At 45.2% G+C, this 18,831-nt stretch overlaps 1 protein-coding gene across 7 annotated transcripts in view; it reads left to right on the top strand.

Moving 5' to 3' along the window:
* PPP1R9A (protein phosphatase 1 regulatory subunit 9A) overlaps positions 1 to 18,831 on the top strand; it is a 368,034-nt gene that overhangs the window by 217,305 nt on the left and 131,898 nt on the right. For all 7 annotated transcript variants that reach the window (XM_077490762.1, XM_077490767.1, XM_077490765.1 and 4 more), the window contains exons 7-8: positions 4,359 to 4,511; positions 8,478 to 8,531. In XM_077490762.1, the coding sequence (XP_077346888.1) occupies positions 4,359 to 4,511; positions 8,478 to 8,531 (207 nt within the window). The remainder of the gene's footprint in view (positions 1 to 4,358; positions 4,512 to 8,477; positions 8,532 to 18,831) is intronic.

The raw sequence follows: 18,831 nt of genomic DNA, 5'->3' as shown, positions 1-18,831 counted from the left end.
CTCACCTCATTCACTAAGCTTTTGGAAAGATTTTCTTTTTAAAGCCCAACAGTTTATTTTCTTTAGTAAATCAATCCTAATATGTCAAATTGCCTTGTTTTGTGCATTTAATGATATTATGATATTTAACTGGCCTGAAAATGCAGCTGGCTGCCACCATCTTGGATTGGACATCGGTAGCCCCAAGCAGACTTAGAGCTGTCATTAAAATGATCGTCTGTAGCATTCTACTGCTACCATTGATTTATTTTGAAGGCTCCTTGAACAGCCTCTCCATTACCTAATGACAGGGCAGAGCGGATGACAGCAGGAGCTTGCACACAGCGGAACACTGGATAATGCAGTAACACCTTTTCACTTCTGATAATTCATAAACCCAAAAGCACGGCCCTCGTTTTCTTTAACCAAGAACGAACATACGGTACTATTTATTTTAAATGTACTCTGACAAGATATACCTTTAAAAGAAGATAGTATATAATTACCTCCCCTGCTATCTGTGCTGCTGAATGTCATTCCAAATTCTGCAGGGAAGCCGACACTTTCGGGAGTATTGTTCTCCTTGCCCCCCCCCCCCCAGCTTTCATTGGTTGCTCCTACCTATATGGGGGGGTATGGAGAGACGCAAATCACACAGACCATATACGAATGGCTCGTGCGGTATCTCTAAGGTATCTCAGGTATTCAAAGTCTTCCCAGGGTAATTAATCTACTAGTCATTTGCCACTGAACAGCAACCAAGTCTTGGAATAGCGTTCTCGTTGTTGCCATGCCGAGAAGACAAGCTCTTCCAGTTTGTTGATTTCCTCTACTTTTCTGGACCACATCCCGATGGTCGGAGGCGGTGGGTATTTCCACTTGCATGCTTTGGCAGAGTCAAGGAGGTGGCGAAGGATCGATTTTTTTTTGTAGGACCTTTCAGGAGTATTGGAGGCGGGGAGGAGGAAACAAGCAGGGTCATCTGGGATCAGTCGTTCCGTAAATTTTTGGGCTGTCTCTTTAACGTCTGACCAGAATTGTTCTATTTTGGGACAGGTCCAAAAAATATGTAGTAATGTGCCCCGTTCCTCCTGGCATTCCAACAGAAATCTGAAATCTCAGGGAAATTTTTTTTGTAATCTCACTGGTGTCCTATACCATCTGGTTAAGATTTAAAAATGAGTTTCTTGTGTTTTCGTATAAATGGATGATTGATATGTAAATCTGAGGATTCATTGTCTCAGTTGTGGGCTGAATGTGCGGTTCAGGTCCCGTTCCCATTTCCCAAGGCAGCGTAGAGAGTGAGAGTCTGAGGGTGTGATCAGTAGGCTATCAGGTTTTTAAAAGATTATTCTAGATATCTTGGGGTGAAGCGTGGGTTTCCTAATATCGGAAAGAGTGGAGAAGTCAGGGATGAGAGAGATGTTTGTTTTAACAAAAGTGAGCAGAGTCTTGTGGTCTGGCCCAGAAGTGGATGGGTTCTAACTACTTAGGGGTACTGAACTTTGATCTTGTTCCAACTGTACCCATAGCTTAAGGTCTCTATGTTTATTCCAGTCAACAAGTCTACTGAGATGAACTACGTGATAATATTTGCATATGTCTGGTACTGCTAATCCCCCATATTGCTTAGGTAGAGTGAGCTAATTTCTCTTCAAGCGGGGGTGTTTATGGGCCCAAATAAATTTAAAAAAACTTTCTGAATTTGCTTGAAGTAATGAGATGGAATATAAATTGGTAAAGCCTGCAGGAGGTATAGAAATTTTGGAAGGATACTCATTTCAAGAATATTGCAGCAGCCAAACCACAAGTGAAGGCCGTATTCCATTTGTCTAGGAGTGCTCAGACTCTCGTCAGTAATGGAGGGAAATTGAATTCGAACACCTTATATATGTGGGAGGGGATGTGCCTAAGTACATCAAAGTCAAGTTGTTCCATTTGAGTTTGAAGTTCGTCTGGAGTTGTGAAAGAAGTGGCTGTGGAATATTGAATCCTACAGCTTCTGATTTTAGACAGTTAATTTTAAGATTGGAGAGAACCCCCTATGTCTCAAATTCTTTAAAGAGATTTGGTAGGGATATCACGGGGTTTACAAGGGAAAACAACATGTCATCAGCGTAGGCTGAGACCTTATGTTGGGTGCTTCCAACTTTTATGCCAGTTATATCCGGGTTCCTATGGTGCACAAAAAGGGTTCCAGGGACAGGGCAAAGGGGGGGAGTGGGCATCCCTGTCGCGTCCCATTAGTGATTTTTTTAAAGGATCTGACAGGACCCCATTGGCCCAAACTCAGAGCTGTAGGATGCATGTAGATTGATAAGATCCACTGGCACATGCTGGTACTGAACCTCACGTGTTGCAGGTTAAGTATCTTGGTGGTATTGTCTCTAGCCTCAATGGTAGGTACAAACCCTGCTTGAGCTAATTGAATTAAATGTGGCAGGTGTTAGTCGCTAATATCTTAGTAAAAAAGTTTAGGCCGATATTGAGCAGCGAGATCGGCCTATCATTCCCACAAAACGTCGGGTCTTTGCCCTCCTTCGGGATCACTGTGAGCTTGCAGGGTGTCTACTGCGAAAGAAGAGATGGTTCCAACTGTGTTAAACAGTTTAACCATAAAGGGACCAAGAGAGGGTAGGAGTGTTTTGTAATAGTGGATGGTGAGCCTGTCAGGGCCGGGTGCTTTCCCAGGCTTAGTTGCCCCTATTGCTCCCTGAAGTTCTTTTAGCGTAATAGGGTCTTCAGAGCCTCTTGTGCTGAAGACGGCAATTAGGGCGTATGAGAGGAAGCCAAGTAGAAGTGTATACGTTCCTGTGGTGAGGGTGTCTTGTCTAGATTATACAGGGAGATGTAAAATTTCTGAAATTCCCAGACAATGTCTTGTGGTTTGGTAACTTTGGTCCCTTTTGGCGGTAGTAGGTGGGGTATATATGTCTCCAGCCTCTGTTCACAAAGAGACCTAGCCAGCAGTTTGACACATTTGTTACCAGATTCGTATGATATTTTCTTACAAATCTGGAGTGCCGTTTTGGCTTTGAATTGCAATAAGACATTCATTTGTGTTTGTTGGATGAGAAGTTCCATCTCTTGAACAGTGTCTGTTTATGACGACCTTCTATACGTCTTCTATAAGTCTTCTAATAGTGAATTTAACAGTTTGGAGCGTTGTTTCTTGAGTCTCGAGCCATGTTAAATAAGCACACCACGAATGACCGCTTTGTGTGCCTCCCAAACAATACCGGGTCTGTTGTGTCATTGGTATGGAAGTAGAACTTCAGTTCCCTGACAACATCTGCGAGTACCTCTTTATCTTGTAGGAGGCTTTCATTCAGCCTCCAGCATTTGGTCTTTGATGTAAGGGTATCAGTGAGGGCATAGGGCAGGGATATTGGAGCGTGGTCAGACCACGTAATCGAGCCTACTTTGGAGGTTTGCACCACATGCAGTTTTGTGTGTGGTGCCAAGAAGTAGTCGATGCGTGAGTATACCTTGTGTGGGTTAGAGTAAAAAGTATATTCTCTTTTGGTAGGGTGAAGGAATATGCCACACATCGACTAGTTGGGCTTTATTTAGGGTTTGAGCTATACATTTGCGTGAGCCAGAAGGAACGGAGGGGAGTCCAGAAGAGGTGTCTTCAGAGGGGATCAAGGGGACATTAAAGTCACCTACTAAAATCAGCTGTTCTTCGGAGAAGTCCATTAGGTTCCCGATCACCCTCCCTAGGAAAGCATCTTGGTTACTATTTGGGACATACAGATTCGCCAAGGACACCTTCACACCATCAATTATGCCTTTATTTAAGATCAAAAAACAACCTGTAGGGTCTAGAGCAGTGTCCAGGCAGGTCTACGGCATCTTACTGGAGATAAGTATAGACACCCTCCACATTTTTGCTGCCAAGTTGGCCGAGTGATAAACTATCGGGAAGGCTCTGTTCTTGAGGATGGGTAATATTTAATCTCTAAAATGGGTCTCCTGAACAAAGGCTACATCCGTTTTGAGGTGTTGTAGGTCCTGTAATAGCATTTGCCTTTTCTCTGGTGTTAAGCGAGATCACACTAATAACCTCCATAATGGGGAGGCGAGTGGAAGAAGGGGGGAGAGGCGGGGGGGGGGGGGAAGAGACCAGCAGAAGAAGCAACGAGAGGAGGGTGAAAGAGAGAAACAGGACAAGAAAATAGTAGAGGAACAATTTATTGCTAGTACTCTCACCAGTTGAATACTGGGAGTTGAGCATTGCCTATGTGGGGGTTTGGATAGACATGACCGGAGATAAAGTTCTGGCAATCCCTACCCATCCCGACCCGTCCCATTACCACTTCTATGACTATCATTGGGGAGGTCACATGATCGTAATCATTGTCACGTTTTAATCCCAGACAGGAGAGTACGCCACAGATGAAGATGATGAAGATGTTGGTCCAGTAATTCCAGGAAGAGAAATGGCCATTGAAGTTTTTGATCTTCCGGAAGGGGATGAAATGTTCTCCTCTGATGTGGATGCAGCAAAGCTGGCTCACAAATTTAAAGAGGTAATTTACATTGAATGTTCTTATTTTCAATAGCTGAATGGTCAGTAATGGTTTAAAATGGTTTAAAGTGTATGAATAACCAATTTTTTAATTAGTTTTGGATAGAGTATGGAATGGTTAGAACTCCTGTTAATTTTACAATGAAGACAACTGTTCCGCTTGATCAACTTCAGTACAAAAAGCCTTTTCTTTGGTTTGAACACTGCCAGCAGCTATAGCAGCCAGAATTGATCATTGTATTCTGAAGCAGGGAAACTTTCAGCTGTCAGAATGCAGAAGCTCTGCATTCATGACCAGACAGGAAACAGGAAGTGGGTTGTATAAGGTATTTACTGGCAGAAAATTTTTTTTTTACTATCCAAAGTTAAAACAAGAAGGGCAGAATATTTAATAGATGAAAAAGAAAAATGACTGAAGGATCGGTTTATGCCCTGTACACGCAGTCGGACATTCTGGCGACAAAATCCATCTGATTTTTTCCAATGGATTTTGGCCCAAACTTATCTTGCATACTCAGTCGCACAAAGTTGTCTGAAATTCCGATCATTCAGAACGCGGTGACGTACAACACGTACGACGGGACTATAAAGAGGGCAGTAGCCAATAGCTTTCCTCTCGTAATTTATTCTGAGCATGCGTGGCATTTTGTCTGTCGGAATTGTCTACACACGATCGGAATTTATACAATCGGATTTTGTTGTTGGAAAATTTTAGATCCCGCTCTCAAACTTTGTGTGTTGGAAATTCTGATGGAAAAAGTCAGATGGAGCCCACACACGGTCGGATTTTCCGACAACACGATCCGATCACACATTTTCCTTCGGAAAGTCCAACCGTGTGTACAGGGCATTAAGCTGATAGATTTTGGAATGCACATCAACAGATAGTATGAAAATTCTCCGTACATTCTATGATTTGACGAACTTTGTACAAAAATACTTTAAAATTTAGTTTGCTTTTAAAATTCGATTTTAGAGTGGATGTAATGTAGGAGAGTGGCCTTGGTTGCCTGCATTGCCCTCTCATGAAAGGTTTCCTTTAAATAAAACCACAGGGAGCCTTATAACTCTGTACCGGAGTCCATGTCTGTTAAATGTCAAATGTGAAATGGGACTTAGTCCCCCGCATCGGCTCACCATAAATTTCTCACAAAGCAGGATTATCTACAAGAGAGTTTTCACTCTGTTCCTAAGTATTGTTCAATAGGAAAGTACATATAAATACTATAATTATCAAGTTCTCTCCGACAGCACACGCATACAAATTACAGAGCTTCCTTCTCTGAAAAAAACGCAGAACAAATCGAGGGGTAAGAATAGCTCAGAGGCCTAATGGATCGTCAGCTAAGACTGCGCATTCGATCGTTGCTGAAAGGAGTTTATGGCTCAGATCTTCCTGTGCAGCTGTAATGGCTTTTGTATGTTCCGGCATTTGTTCTCTTTTTAAATGTTATTACATATGCTGAAATATACAGTAACATTGGCTTTCAGTGATGAGCATTTTCAGTGCAGAATCCCTGTATCCCTAACACCAACTTTACATGTGACCCTAACACTAAAGCCCCATACACACAATCAGATTTTCTGCTGATTTTTGTCTTCAAATTTACCAAAACCATGTAGTGCAAGGGCCTGTCTGATTGCATACATATATATGAGGTTTGACCTCATATTAGATGGTTTTGGTAAATCTGAAAGAAAAAATCAGCAGAAGATCTGATAATGTGTATGGGGCTTACGCCTTTCTGTAATCCTAACACTAGACCTGCCTGAGACCCTCACACTAACCCTCCTTATAACTCTAACCCATACCCTGAAATTCAGATGCTGTCTATCCCTGTGACACTAACTCCAGCCCTCACATTAACGCCCTTCTAGCCTAACACTAACCTTCCCTGTAACTATAACACTAATCCTCCCTGTAACCCTAACACTAACCCTCCCTGTAACCTTAAAACTAACCCACCCTGTAACCTTAACACTAACCCACCATGTAAGCCTAACACTGACCCTCCCTGTAACCCTAACACTAACCTGCCATGTAATCCTAACACTAACCCACCGTGTAACACTAACCCTCCATGTAACCCTAACAATAACCCTCCCTGTAACCCTAACACTAATCCTCCCTGTAACCCTAACAATACCCCTCCATGTAACCTTAACACTAACCCGCCATGTAACCCTAACACTAGCCCTCCCTGTAATCCTAACACTCACCCACCATGTAACCCTAACAATACCCCTCCCTGTAACCCTAACACTAAGCCGCCATGTAACCCTAACAATACGCCTCCCTGTAAACCTAACACTAACCTGCCATGTAACCCTATTACTAACCTGCCATGTAACCCTATTACTAACCTGCCATGTAACCCTAACAATAACACTCCCTGTAACCCTAATAATAACCCTCCCTGTAACCCTAACACTAACCTGCCATGTAACCCTAACAATAACCCTCCCTGTAACCCTAATAATAACCCTCCCTGTAACCCTAACACTAACCTGCCATGTAACCCTAACACTAACCTGCCATGTAACCCTAACAATAACACTCCCTGTAACCCTAATAATAACCCTCCCTGTAACCCTAATAATAACCCTCCCTGTAACCCTAACACTAACCTGCCATGTAACCCTAACACTAACCTGCCATGTAACCCTAACAATAACCCTCCCTGTAACCCTAATAATAACCCTCCCTGTAACCCTAACACTCACCCTTCATGTAACCCTAACAATACCCCTCCCTGTAACCCTAACACTAACCCTCCCTGTAACCCTAACACTAATCCGCCATGTAACCCTAACAATACCCCCCCTGTAACCCTAACACTAACCCGCCATGTAACCCTAACAATGACCCTCCCTGTAACCCTTACAATAACCCTCCCTGTAACCTTAACACTCAGCCGCCATGTAACCCTAACAATAACCCTCCCTGTAACCCTAATACTAACCCTCCCTGTAACCCTTACACTAACCCTCCCTGTAATTCTAACGTTAACCCCTGTAACACTAACACTAATCTTCTCGGTAGGACAAATGCTAACCTTCCTTGTATCCCTAACAATAAATCGAGCACTAACCCTCCCTGTATCTCTAACACTAACCTCCTTGTATCTCTAACAAAGGTGACAGGGAAGGGATCTCCAATACACAGTCCGTGATTGACAGCCTCAGCTCCGTACCTTTGTGGTGTGTGAAGGGGGGGGGGGGGTAGTGTCCCTTCCCTCCAATCAGCTCCCAGAGCTCTCCTCACTGAGAAATGGAAAAAGTGTAACTTCAGCGCTCTGCCCCCTGTTTTCTGACAGCTCAGACAAACTTTATACAATCTGGAATGTATGTAGAGAAGACTGCAGATAAATAGGTACAATTTATGTAGGGGGATTTGTTTCATCTCTGTGTATCACCTGAGGACAGTCACTTCTCTGGATATATGTAATATTTTACAACCACTTTAAGGAATTACAAGTCCCAGCATGGCCTGACACCCCTTTTTTTCAGGCTGTGCTGGGATATGTGGTTCCTCATTAGCCCCGGGAATTGCAGTCCTCTCTAAGGGGCTGCCACCGCAGTGAAGAAACCGTTAACTGGGAGCTGCGTTTTATGATGTGTTATGTAAGGGATGACTCACTGTGAGCGCCCGTCGCAGGGGGATGTTTATGTTGTCGTTTCGTCTCATTGTGTCAGGATGGATGTCGTTCAATAGCGACACATTTCCATCTGACATGGCAGGCTCAGGGCAGCGCTCTCATCTGTAGCTCACCAGCCAAACAATCTTTTAATTTTTTTCCCCTTTTTGCAGTAAGACATTAAAATTTACAGCCTACTGCACTGCAGCTTTCCTTTGCCTGCAAATCCAGCGTGCAAGCTTTCCAAGCACCAAAGCCTTTGCTCAGTTTGTGATCCTCTTATATCCTTCTCTCCATTTTTTATTCATTTTTATTTTTTTATTTTACAGCTACAGATTAAACATGCCGTCACCGAAGCCGAGATTAAGAAGCTGAAAGCCAAGGTAAGAGGGGAATGCACGGCGATCCTCTTTAGCATGCTGAACAGGCCCCGAGCCGCGCATTTCACGTCGTTGTCTTTAACAGGCTTATTCCGTAAGACGCGGCGCAGAGTGAGGACAGCGTGTAAAAAAGCCCTTTTACCCTTAAAGCGACAGGCTGATTTTTTTGGGGGGGATTATTTTAAGATTTAGGAAAGGGATTAGGATTGCGGAAAACATACTGGTGTGTGTGTGTTAAGGTATTAAAAGCTTTGTTTCCATTAGCGATTTTGTCAAAATTGATTTTGCCAAGAAAACTGACCAATGACGGAGAAATTTCCTTTAGGTCCCGTTCACGGGTTGAGAATTTGGTAGTTTACAGCTCAAAAAACGCTCAGCAAGCGAAAACCTATCGTTTTCAATGGTCCTTGTTCACATCTGAGCCTCCTGTCACTTGCAACAAAACAAACGCCTGTCGCTCAAAAAAAGGTACAGGAGGAGCTACTTTTCAGGCAGAATTGAGAGTTTTTGTCTGCCCCCCCCCCCCCCCCCCCATTGACTTCAATGGAAAACGCCTGAAAAGCACAACATGAGCTTTTTTTCTAGCGTTTTTTGCAAGCGTTTTATATTCTGCTTAAACAGCAGCTCTCTGTAACTTAAAGGTGTGGGGCGCAGCTGAAAAAGAGGCAAACGCTTGAAAAAACGCCTGAAGAAAGGTGCAAAAACATGCAGTTCTGCGCCAAAAAAACCCTCAAAAACACTTGAAAAGGTGATTCTTAAGCCACGTACACACGGGCGGACTGTCTGGCCAACTAAGTCCGTCAGACAATCCGACGGACAGTCCGTCCTACTTTTGAATGAACGGACTTGACCACACACGATGAACAGACAGTCCGCTGAAAGCTTGCGCGATGACGTGTACAGCACGTACGACGGGACTAGAAATACGACGTCCAATACACTGCAATGCAACCTTCGGCCGTGTAAATCCTTTCTGAGCATGCGCCATACTTAGTCCGTCCAACTTGCCTACACACGAGCGGACTGTCCGCTGAAACCAAAGTTGGACGGACTGTATTACGGAAATTCCAAAAGACTTAGTCCGCCAGACTGTCCGCTGAAAAAGTCCGCTGAAGCCCACACACGAGCGGACTGTCCGCTGAAATGTGTTTCAGCGGACTAAGTTGGACAGACAGTCCGCCCGTGTGTACGCGGCCTTAGGTGTAAATGTAGCCTTAACAAAAGAAATAAAACCGTGCTGGGACCCTAAAAAAAGGTTTTTTTTTTCCACTTATCAAGCAAGAAAAAATATAAAATGAATAACCAAAAAATGTATTCATCTTAAAAATAAATACAAATAATTAGGAGAAAATTTTAAAATGAATAAATGTTCAAGGATATAAGGCTGCTGCTCCACTGTGGGATACACACACATAGAAATAGATAAAAAATAGAAAAAAGAGCTGCACCAAATAATAAAAAACAAATCAATAAACCAAACACTATATGAAAAAGTCCATGGAAAGTTTATATTATTCAGGAAAAGAAAACGATCGCACCACAGTGATTTCACACTTCCTTATCGCTATTGTGTCCAGCCACCGACAAATAAGTGCGCTTACCAGACGGTAAAAGCACAAGGAGCGTTTATAATCCCAAGCCAACGACAGCTCCTCGCCTTCACCAAACACTTTGTCACTCAGGAACGAACGATCCTTATATTGGAGAATCACATGCCGCTCCACATTCTCATCAGTACCCAAATTGCACGTTCATAATGTAAAAAGAAAAGAAGCCTCCCACAGTGTAAAAAACGTCAATACTCTTTTAATTGTAATAGAAATGCACTTACATAAAAACCAAATATTTTCGCATATAAAAACAAGCCGGCCGGCAAAACGAGAGCCCGTCCTCCTCTCGCAACACGTGGTGACGTCACAGCGTGCCCTCCCATACGCGTTTCATCATACGTGACGTTTTCAATGGGGAAAAATGAAAATGTCACCCATTGAAAACTTAACGTATGACGAAACGCGTATGGGGGGCACGCTGTGACGTCACCACGTGTTGCGAGAGGAGGACGGGCTCTCGTTTTGCTGGCCGGCTTGTTTTTATATGCGAAAATCTTTGGTTTTAATGTAAGTGCATTTCTATTACAATTAAAAGAGTATTGAAGTTTTTTACACTATGGGAGGCTTCTTTTCTTTTTACATTATGAACGTGCAATTTGGGTACTGATGAGAATGTGGAGCGGCATGTGATTCTCCAATATATGGATCGTTCGCTCTTGAGTGACAAAGTGTTTGGTGAAGGCTAGGAGCTGTCGTTGGCTTGGGATTATAAACGCTTCTTGTGCTTTTACCGTCTGGTAAGCGCACTTATTTGTCGGTGGCTGGGCACAATAGCGATAAGGAAGTGTGCAATCACTGTGGTGCGATCGTTTTCTTTTCCTGAATAATATAAACTTTCCATGGACTTTTTCATATAGTGTTTGGTTTATTGATTTGTTTTTTATTATTTGGTGCAGCTCTTTTTTCTATTTTTTATCTGTAAATGTAGCCTTACCACACCTTACCACAAAACTGCCTATGCAAATTAGGGGTGTCTGTAGATAAAAACAAACTGTGCAGCTCTGACTAAAGTTGAATAAAGCCCCTGATATAGGTGTAGGCCATTTTCATATCTTGTGAAGCCTGACTGGAATACTCCCAGAACATTACTAAATACTCCCAGGATGTTGCTAAGTGAGGCCTAGTCGTCACTGCTCACCTCCACCACCAAAGGAGTGAGCTCTTAAATGCTGAACTCCGAGGCTACTTCATCAGGGGAGAGAAAGAATGTGAGGAGGTTTGAATCAGAGGAAGTTCACTTCTGTGATGGTGGAGGTGATGAGTGATGACTAGGCCTCACTTAGCAACCTCATGCGAGTATTCCAGTCAGGCTTGGGGGAGTATGTAAATGGCATACAACCTAGCAAGGGTATTATTCACCTTTAGTCAGAGCTGCGCAGTTTGTTTTAGACCCCTTTCACACTGAGCTGCCCCGGGCATCAGCGGTAAAGTGGCGCTATTTTAATTCCACTTTATTATTGTTTTAGTGGCACTATTCGGCCGATAGCGGGACGGTTTTAACCCCCACTAGCGGCCAAAAAGGGGTTAAATACACCAGCAAAATGCTGCTGCAGCGGCGCTTTGCCGGTTGTTTAGCAGCGCTGCCCCCTTGTTCTCAATGGGGAGGACCGCTGCAATTTGTGACGCTCTGCCAGCGTAGCACCCCAGTGTGAAAGCAAAGTCGCAGAGATTCCATCCACGATTCAAAATGTCTGTGTGTGAATGGGGACAAAAACACTAAATTCTGCCTGAAAACGTAGCTCATGTACTTTTTTGAGCAACCAGCATTTTGCTACTTGCGACAGGACGCTCAGATGTGAACAAAGGCCATTGAAAACAGTAGATTTTTACTTGTTGAGGGTTTGTAAGCTTTTAGCTTCAAGCTACCAAGTGTGAATGGGGCGTCAAGCTAGGTTCATACTGTAGCAGGTCCATGCGGACATGTTGAGGGGGCACAGCAGAGAATGCATTTGAACGGGGTGTTGGAAACGTGGAGAAAAGGTTCCCTGTCTTTTTTCAAAAGCGCGCCCGCACAGAACCTCATGCTGCTGCACTGCATGGGGGTGACATTGCACCATAGAATTCTGCTAAAGAGGAGCACCTTTTGCCTGCGCATGCAAATTACAAACGTTCCTAGACCAGTGTGAACCTAATCTTTAAAACTAGGGTTGCACCAATACCATTTTTTTAAGACCGAGTACAAGCACCGATACTTTTTTCAACTACTCACCGATACCGATTACCGATTCTTAATTTTAATGTGCATTTTCATAATTTTTTCAATATATATATATATATATATATATATATATATATATATATATATATTTACAGGGCTTTCTCTTTTTTTGGGGGGGGGGGGGGTGGATGGTGTTAGTGTTTTTTTAATGTTGTTTGGTTATATATAAGGGGTCTAAATGACCCCTGACATCTCCCCTTTGAGACAGAGAGAGACTGAGGACATAGATTCCCCAGTCCCTTTCTCGGCAGCCTCAGCTGCACTGAAAATGAATGGACAGGAGACAGAGGCTCCTCTCCATTCATAAACAGAAACATCATGAATACAGTTTACTCTGCTCAGTTATGAATGAACAGTCAGTGATCACTGACTCTGTGCATTCAGAAAAGGAAGGAGCCAGTAAATGACAGATTTATCAGCTCCTTCCTTCTCTCTCAATCCTAAAAGATTTAGGACAGGGGGGGACTGGAGGAGCATGAAGGACACGGAGGGAGACTGCAGGAGCACAGAGTAGGGGGACCAGAGGAGCACAGAGTAGGGGGACCGGAGGAGGATATGGAGAAGGACACAGGGAACAGTCAGGAATGATCGGTGTGGCAGTGGGGGGAGTTACAAGCACCGATCTCCCTGTGTAGATTTCAATAAAGCAGCTGAAAGCCATGGGGGAAAGTCACCCACCCCTGACTACCCAAGTATCGGGTCAAGCACTGGAGCATTTGCATACTTCTGTTCCAGCGGTCCAACAACTGCGAGGTCTTTTGTTGGTGCAAGCATCTTCTCCCCATCTTCTTCTGAGTGCCGGCCTTCAGCTGTCTTGCTCGGGATGACGTGACACCCCCCCCGCATGTGGTAGAGTGCAGTCATTTCAGAATACAGGCAGTGTGCCAGAATGTAAACTAAACTGTGCAGGTGCAGCTCAATGTACATTCTACAGGGGATTGCAAACAGACAGGTACATTTATATAATTGCAGATGAGACATTGCATTCTCTTCTGCAAAGAAAAGCCTGCCTGTTCACAATTTTTTGTTTAATGTTAGTTTCTTTGCTCCAGCATTGTCCTGATGAGACCTGCTAATTTTCTAGGCTCTACCAATATCCAGCCTTTGCTCTTTTGAAGCACTACAGCCTCTGTCAGACCCTTCAACACTTCTCAGAGTTTCAGATTCCTGTGTGGCTCCATTCTCCGACACCTGTGTCGCTGCTGCATTCTGTAGTTGTAAGTGTGGAAGGTTGAAGCTTTAATCCTCTGATACAATGAAGCTGGCTACGCAGTAACATCCACCAAAACAATTCTCTATTGGCTACATAGCAGTATACAGCAGTAACATGCTAATGCATTTCGGCCGAAGCCTTATTCATATGTTATGAGTAAGGCTTTGGCCGAAACACGTTAGCTTATTACTGCTGTAGCATGCTATGCAGCAAATGAAGAATTGTTCCAATAGAAGTAACTTCCTTGTATCAGGGGATTATTTCTACATTTCAAAGCAGTGGCAGCTGGTGGTATATTTTTTTTTTGGGGGGGGGGCAAACAATCCACCTGCCCCCCGGTCGGATCGGTCACAGGCACCCTCCCTCCCATTGCGTCCCAAGCCCTGCACTTCTGCACTTACCTCATGTAGGTCATGGGCAGCGCTTCCTTCTCCTCCTCCTGGTGCTTCATGGCGGCTTCCCCTGCCTCTTCTCCCTCTTCCTCCTTGGCGGCCAGTAGGGTCGCTTCTCCGCTCGGCCAATTGGGTGATGGGTCTTAGGACGCGCTTCCTGATTGGCTGGGAAGAGATTAAGGATGACAATAGCGAGTATTATTTCACTATTGTCACACAACTGGGTGGGTTTGGGGTACAGATCCCACCCTTTTTTGAAGCCTATAAGAGCCTCTGGCTTTAATCAGGTGCTTAAAAAAAAAACTATTTGTATCCATGTAGATTAAAAAAAAAAACAGCATGTAAGGGGGCCAGACGCATGGATAGGAGCCCGTGCGTCCTGCATTATGGGCCACCACTGTTTCAAAGGTGTTTGGGGCACCAGAGCCCCGGTTCCCAGTCTCCCAGGTAATTTGCAGTAGAGCATGCTTTCTTTGTGGAAGGATGAAGCTACAGAATACAGCAGGACACAGGCATCTGACACTGCCAAGAGTGTTGCACGATGAAGAGACTAATGGAGGCTGAAGAGACTGAACAGAGCAAAGATAGGCAAGATGGGCCACCTCTTCTATTGTAAGGAACTGCCATATACATTTTTTCAGGTGAATTCTTACAAATGCCCATTCCTGGATGGAACCAATGAAATGCTCTTGCTTGATCAAGGTTTTAGGATGCTGTAAAATCAGGTTTGCCTCTCCATTTTACTGATTTTGAATCAGTCATGGATGATTGTATTGGTCTTTTATTTGATCAGCCAAACAGCCTATTTCTGGTACTGCCCCCACAGCTAGCGACCATTCTCTGTTATCACAGCACACCAAAACTGGCCAGAGATGGATCTTTTTTTATTCATTCAGCCATCAAGATGGATGGAGGAATTCTCCCCCCCCCCCCCCCCCCCCGCTGAGACAGTGGGGTTGATTTACTAAAGGCAAATATACTGTGCATTTTGTAAGTGCTGTTTCTCCAGTGCTTAGTAAATGAGGGGAAGCTCTGCGGACATCCATCATCCAATCATGTGCAAGCAAAACTGCAGTTTTTTGTATGGGGGTATTCTTTTTTTAAAGTGAAGCTTCCCCTCACTTAAAAAGTTCTGAGGCAACTGCACTTGCAAAGTGCATAATCTTTGTGCCTTCAGTAAATAAAAGCCATTGTATTCTGACACTGAGGATTCTCCGCTGTCAGAATACATTGTCTGCTGCCCATTGGTTGGCCATAGATGGATTAAAATTGAAATTTGTCTGGTTCAGCAGCTGGTTGCAACTGCTGATCATGGAAAATTCTCAAATAAAGCCCGTTCGACAGAAGTCAATCATTTGTTAGCCTTCTGGCAATCCATCTATGGCCAGCTTTACTACACTTTGCATGTCCCCATTGCACTCTGAATGCCTTAGTGAGTAAATTTGTTAGGATTCATTCACACCTTGGTGTCCTGGTGCATTGTGTTAACCTGTGTTTTTTTGCACATTAATATGCTTCGTGGTAACACGCCAGAATGGCCAAAAAAATGGACATGCACCATTTTTGCCAATACAGCTCATCCACGGCATACAGCGGTGCATTACAATGCTTCTTGGTAAGCTGCAACGCATATGTATTGGGGCTGTATTGTCTTGGTGCAGGGGTCTCCAAACTTTCTAAACAAAGGGAAAGTTTTCTTTCCTTCAGGTTTAAGGGGGGAGGGGGGGAGACCGTGGCTGGTGGTAGTAGAAATAGCCCAACCATCAATAGGAGTAAGCAATGCCCTGTTATTCGGTTTTAGTGTGAGGAATAGTGCCACACTGTTGGTTGCAGTGGGAGGAAAAGAGCCCCATTGTGGGAAATGGTGGAAGAAATAGTGTCTCATTGTTGGTATCAGTAGGAGGAATGGTGCCACTTTGTTGGTATCAGTGGGAGGAATGGTGCCCGATTGTTGGTATTAGTGGGAGGAATGGTGCCCGATTGTTGGTATTAGTGGGAGGAATAGTGTGCTATTGTTGGTATCAGTGGGAGGAATAATTCCCCATTATTGGTATTGGTGCAAGGAATAGTTCCCCATTGTTGGCATTAGTGGGAGGAATAGTGCCCCATTGTTGGTATCAGTGGGAGGAATAGAGCCCTATTGTTGGTATCATTGGGAGGAATAGAGCCCTATTGTTGGTAACTGTGGGAGGAATAGAGCCCTATTGTTGGTAACTGTGGGAGGAATAGTGTCCCATTGTTGGCATCAGTGGGAGGAATAGTGCCCCAGTGTTGGTATCAGTGGAAGGAACAGTGCCCCATCATTGCTGTCAGTGGAAAGAATAGTGTTACAAGGGCCAGATAAAGGCAAGCAAAGGACTGTATCTGGCCCCCAGGCCATAGTTTGGAAACCACTGTCTTAGTGTGTTGGGTGTCTTTCAAAATGAAAGACACTGCAGTGTGCAAAATCACAAAAGGTGCATTAACATTTGCTGCATTAACGTGACCATTACTGCAACATACAGCAGTGAAAAAGTGTGTTTCAGGCCTTAACATTTTCCCTGGACAGCCTTCAACATTCAGTGGTGCCTGCAATGTATTGAGAAGTTTACATCTGAAAACAGTTTAATGGTTTGGCACAGCAGGGCTAGTCATTCAGTATCAGCATCCGAATGTTTAGCTGTTATTTCAATCCTCTTGAATGAATTTCAATCTTCTTGCTGAAAAATTTACAGCACTTTTAATTACAGGGCAGCATTTTATAAACGCGAACATGCAGAACGCAAGCAAATAGCGTTATTTCCTTCTAGGCTGTTAAGCATGACAGAAATAGAAGACACAATAAATGTTTATTATCAGGAAATTATAAAACACAGACAAAACAGAGTCTGCCATATGTGAAAAGGAAATGATTCATTCCAAATGGGTCAGACTAATGAAAGTGGATATTTCAGTGCAAACGACTGAGAAGTAGGTTTCCTGTCTGGTTGTCATTGGCCCATTATTATTATTAAGACCAATATGTTGTCCATCATTGCTAAAGCATCTGTGATTTTCCAAAAACCCCCCAAAAAAAGCCACGGCCTGTTTGGCCGCGTACACACGCGCGGACTGTTTGCCCAACCTTGTTCGTCAAACAGTTTCGGCAAACAGTCCGCTCAAAATTTGCATGAGCGGACTTGCCCACACACGAGCGGACTGTTTCAGCGAACTGTTTGCCAAACAGTCCGCTCAACTTTTGAAATGAACGGACTCGCCCACGTAAGGCGGAGGCAAATCCGCCCATTTCGAGCGCGTGTACAGGTAGGCGGGGCCCGCGAAGGAGACGTCGCGGGCTCCGCCACCTGGAATGGGCTTAAAGGGGAACCCCAACGCCGAAAAAAATCGGCGTGGGGGTTCCCCCAAAGTCCACACCAGACCCTTGTCCGAGCACGCTACCCGGCCGGCCAGGAAAGGGGGGCGAGCGAGCGCGCCCCCCCTCCCGAGCCGTACCAGGCCGCGTGCCCTCAACATGGGGGGTGCCTTGGGGAAGGGGGGGCCGCGCGGCCCCCCCACCCCAAAGCACCTTGTCCCCATGTTGATGAGGACAAGGGCCTCTTCCCGACAACCCTGGCCGTTGGTTGTCGGGGTCTGCGGGCGGGGGGCTTATCGGAATGCGGGAGCCCCCTTTAAGAAGGGGGCCCCCGGATACCGGCCCCCCACCCTATGTGAATGAGTATGGGGTACAATGTACCCCTACCCATTCACCTGTGAAATAAAGTACAAAAAAAAACACAACACAGGGAAAAAATATTTTATTGCACAGCTCCGGGGGTCTTCCGTCTTCGGGGGTCTTCTCGCCGGACTCCTCCGCTATCTGTGTGTAGCTCTTTTACTAGCGGAGGAGTCCGGCTTTCTTCCTCCCCGCCGCCGGCCTCTTCTCCCGACTTCGGGGGTCTTGTCCCCCTCTTCGGTTCTTCTGCCGGGCCACCGCGCCTTCTTGTAGCTCTTTTACAGGCGGTGGCCCGGTCTTCTGTCGCCGCCGCCGCCTTCCGTTCTTGTTCTTCTTCTTGTTCTTCTTCTTCTTCTTCTTCTCCTGGAGATGTTGACTCGACGAGCTCTCCGGCCGGAATGCCAGGGACACGCTCCGCTGCCACTTATATAGTGACAATGGGGCGGTGTCACATGGTATATGTCACATGGGTTGGTTACATGGTGACCCCGCCCCCTTACGATGTCATAGTCCCCATGTGACATCAACCCATGTGACCAACCCATGTGACATATACCATGTGACACCGCCCCATTGTCACTATATAAGTGACCGCACAGCACGGCTCTGGCATTCCGGCCGGAGAGAGCGACGTGTCAACATCTCCTGGAGAAGAACAAGAAGAAGAACAAGAACGGAAGGCGGCGACGGCGACAGCGACAGCGGCGACAGAAGACCGGGCCACCGCCTGTAAAAGAGCTACAAGAAGGCGCGGTGGCCCGGCAGAAGAACCGAAGGCGGCGACAGAAGAACGGAAGGCAGCGGCGACAGAAGACCGGGCCACCGCCTGTAAAAGAGCTACAAGAAGGCGCGGTGGCCCGGCAGAAGAACCGAAGAGGGGGACAAGCCCCCCGAAGTCGGGAGAAGAGGCCGGCGGCGGGGAGGAAGAAAGCCGGACTCCTCCGCTAGTAAAAGAGCTACACACAGATAGCGGAGGAGTCCGGCGAGAAGACCCCCGAAGACGGAAGACCCCCGGAGCTGTGCAATAAAATATTTTTTCCCTGTGTTGTGTTTTTTTTTGTACTTTATTTCACAGGTGAATGGGTAGGGGTACATTGTACCCCATACTCATTCACATAGGGTGGGGGGCCGGTATCCGGGGGCCCCCTTCTTAAAGGGGGCTCCCGGATTCCGATAAGC

The sequence above is a fragment of the Lithobates pipiens genome, unplaced genomic scaffold (genome assembly GCF_037356315.1).
Source record: "Lithobates pipiens isolate NorthernLeopardFrog02 unplaced genomic scaffold, aLitPip1_a1.2 Scaffold_19, whole genome shotgun sequence".
Lineage (NCBI taxonomy): Eukaryota > Metazoa > Chordata > Amphibia > Anura > Ranidae > Lithobates > Lithobates pipiens.
This window is presented reverse-complemented; position numbering and strand designations above follow the sequence as displayed.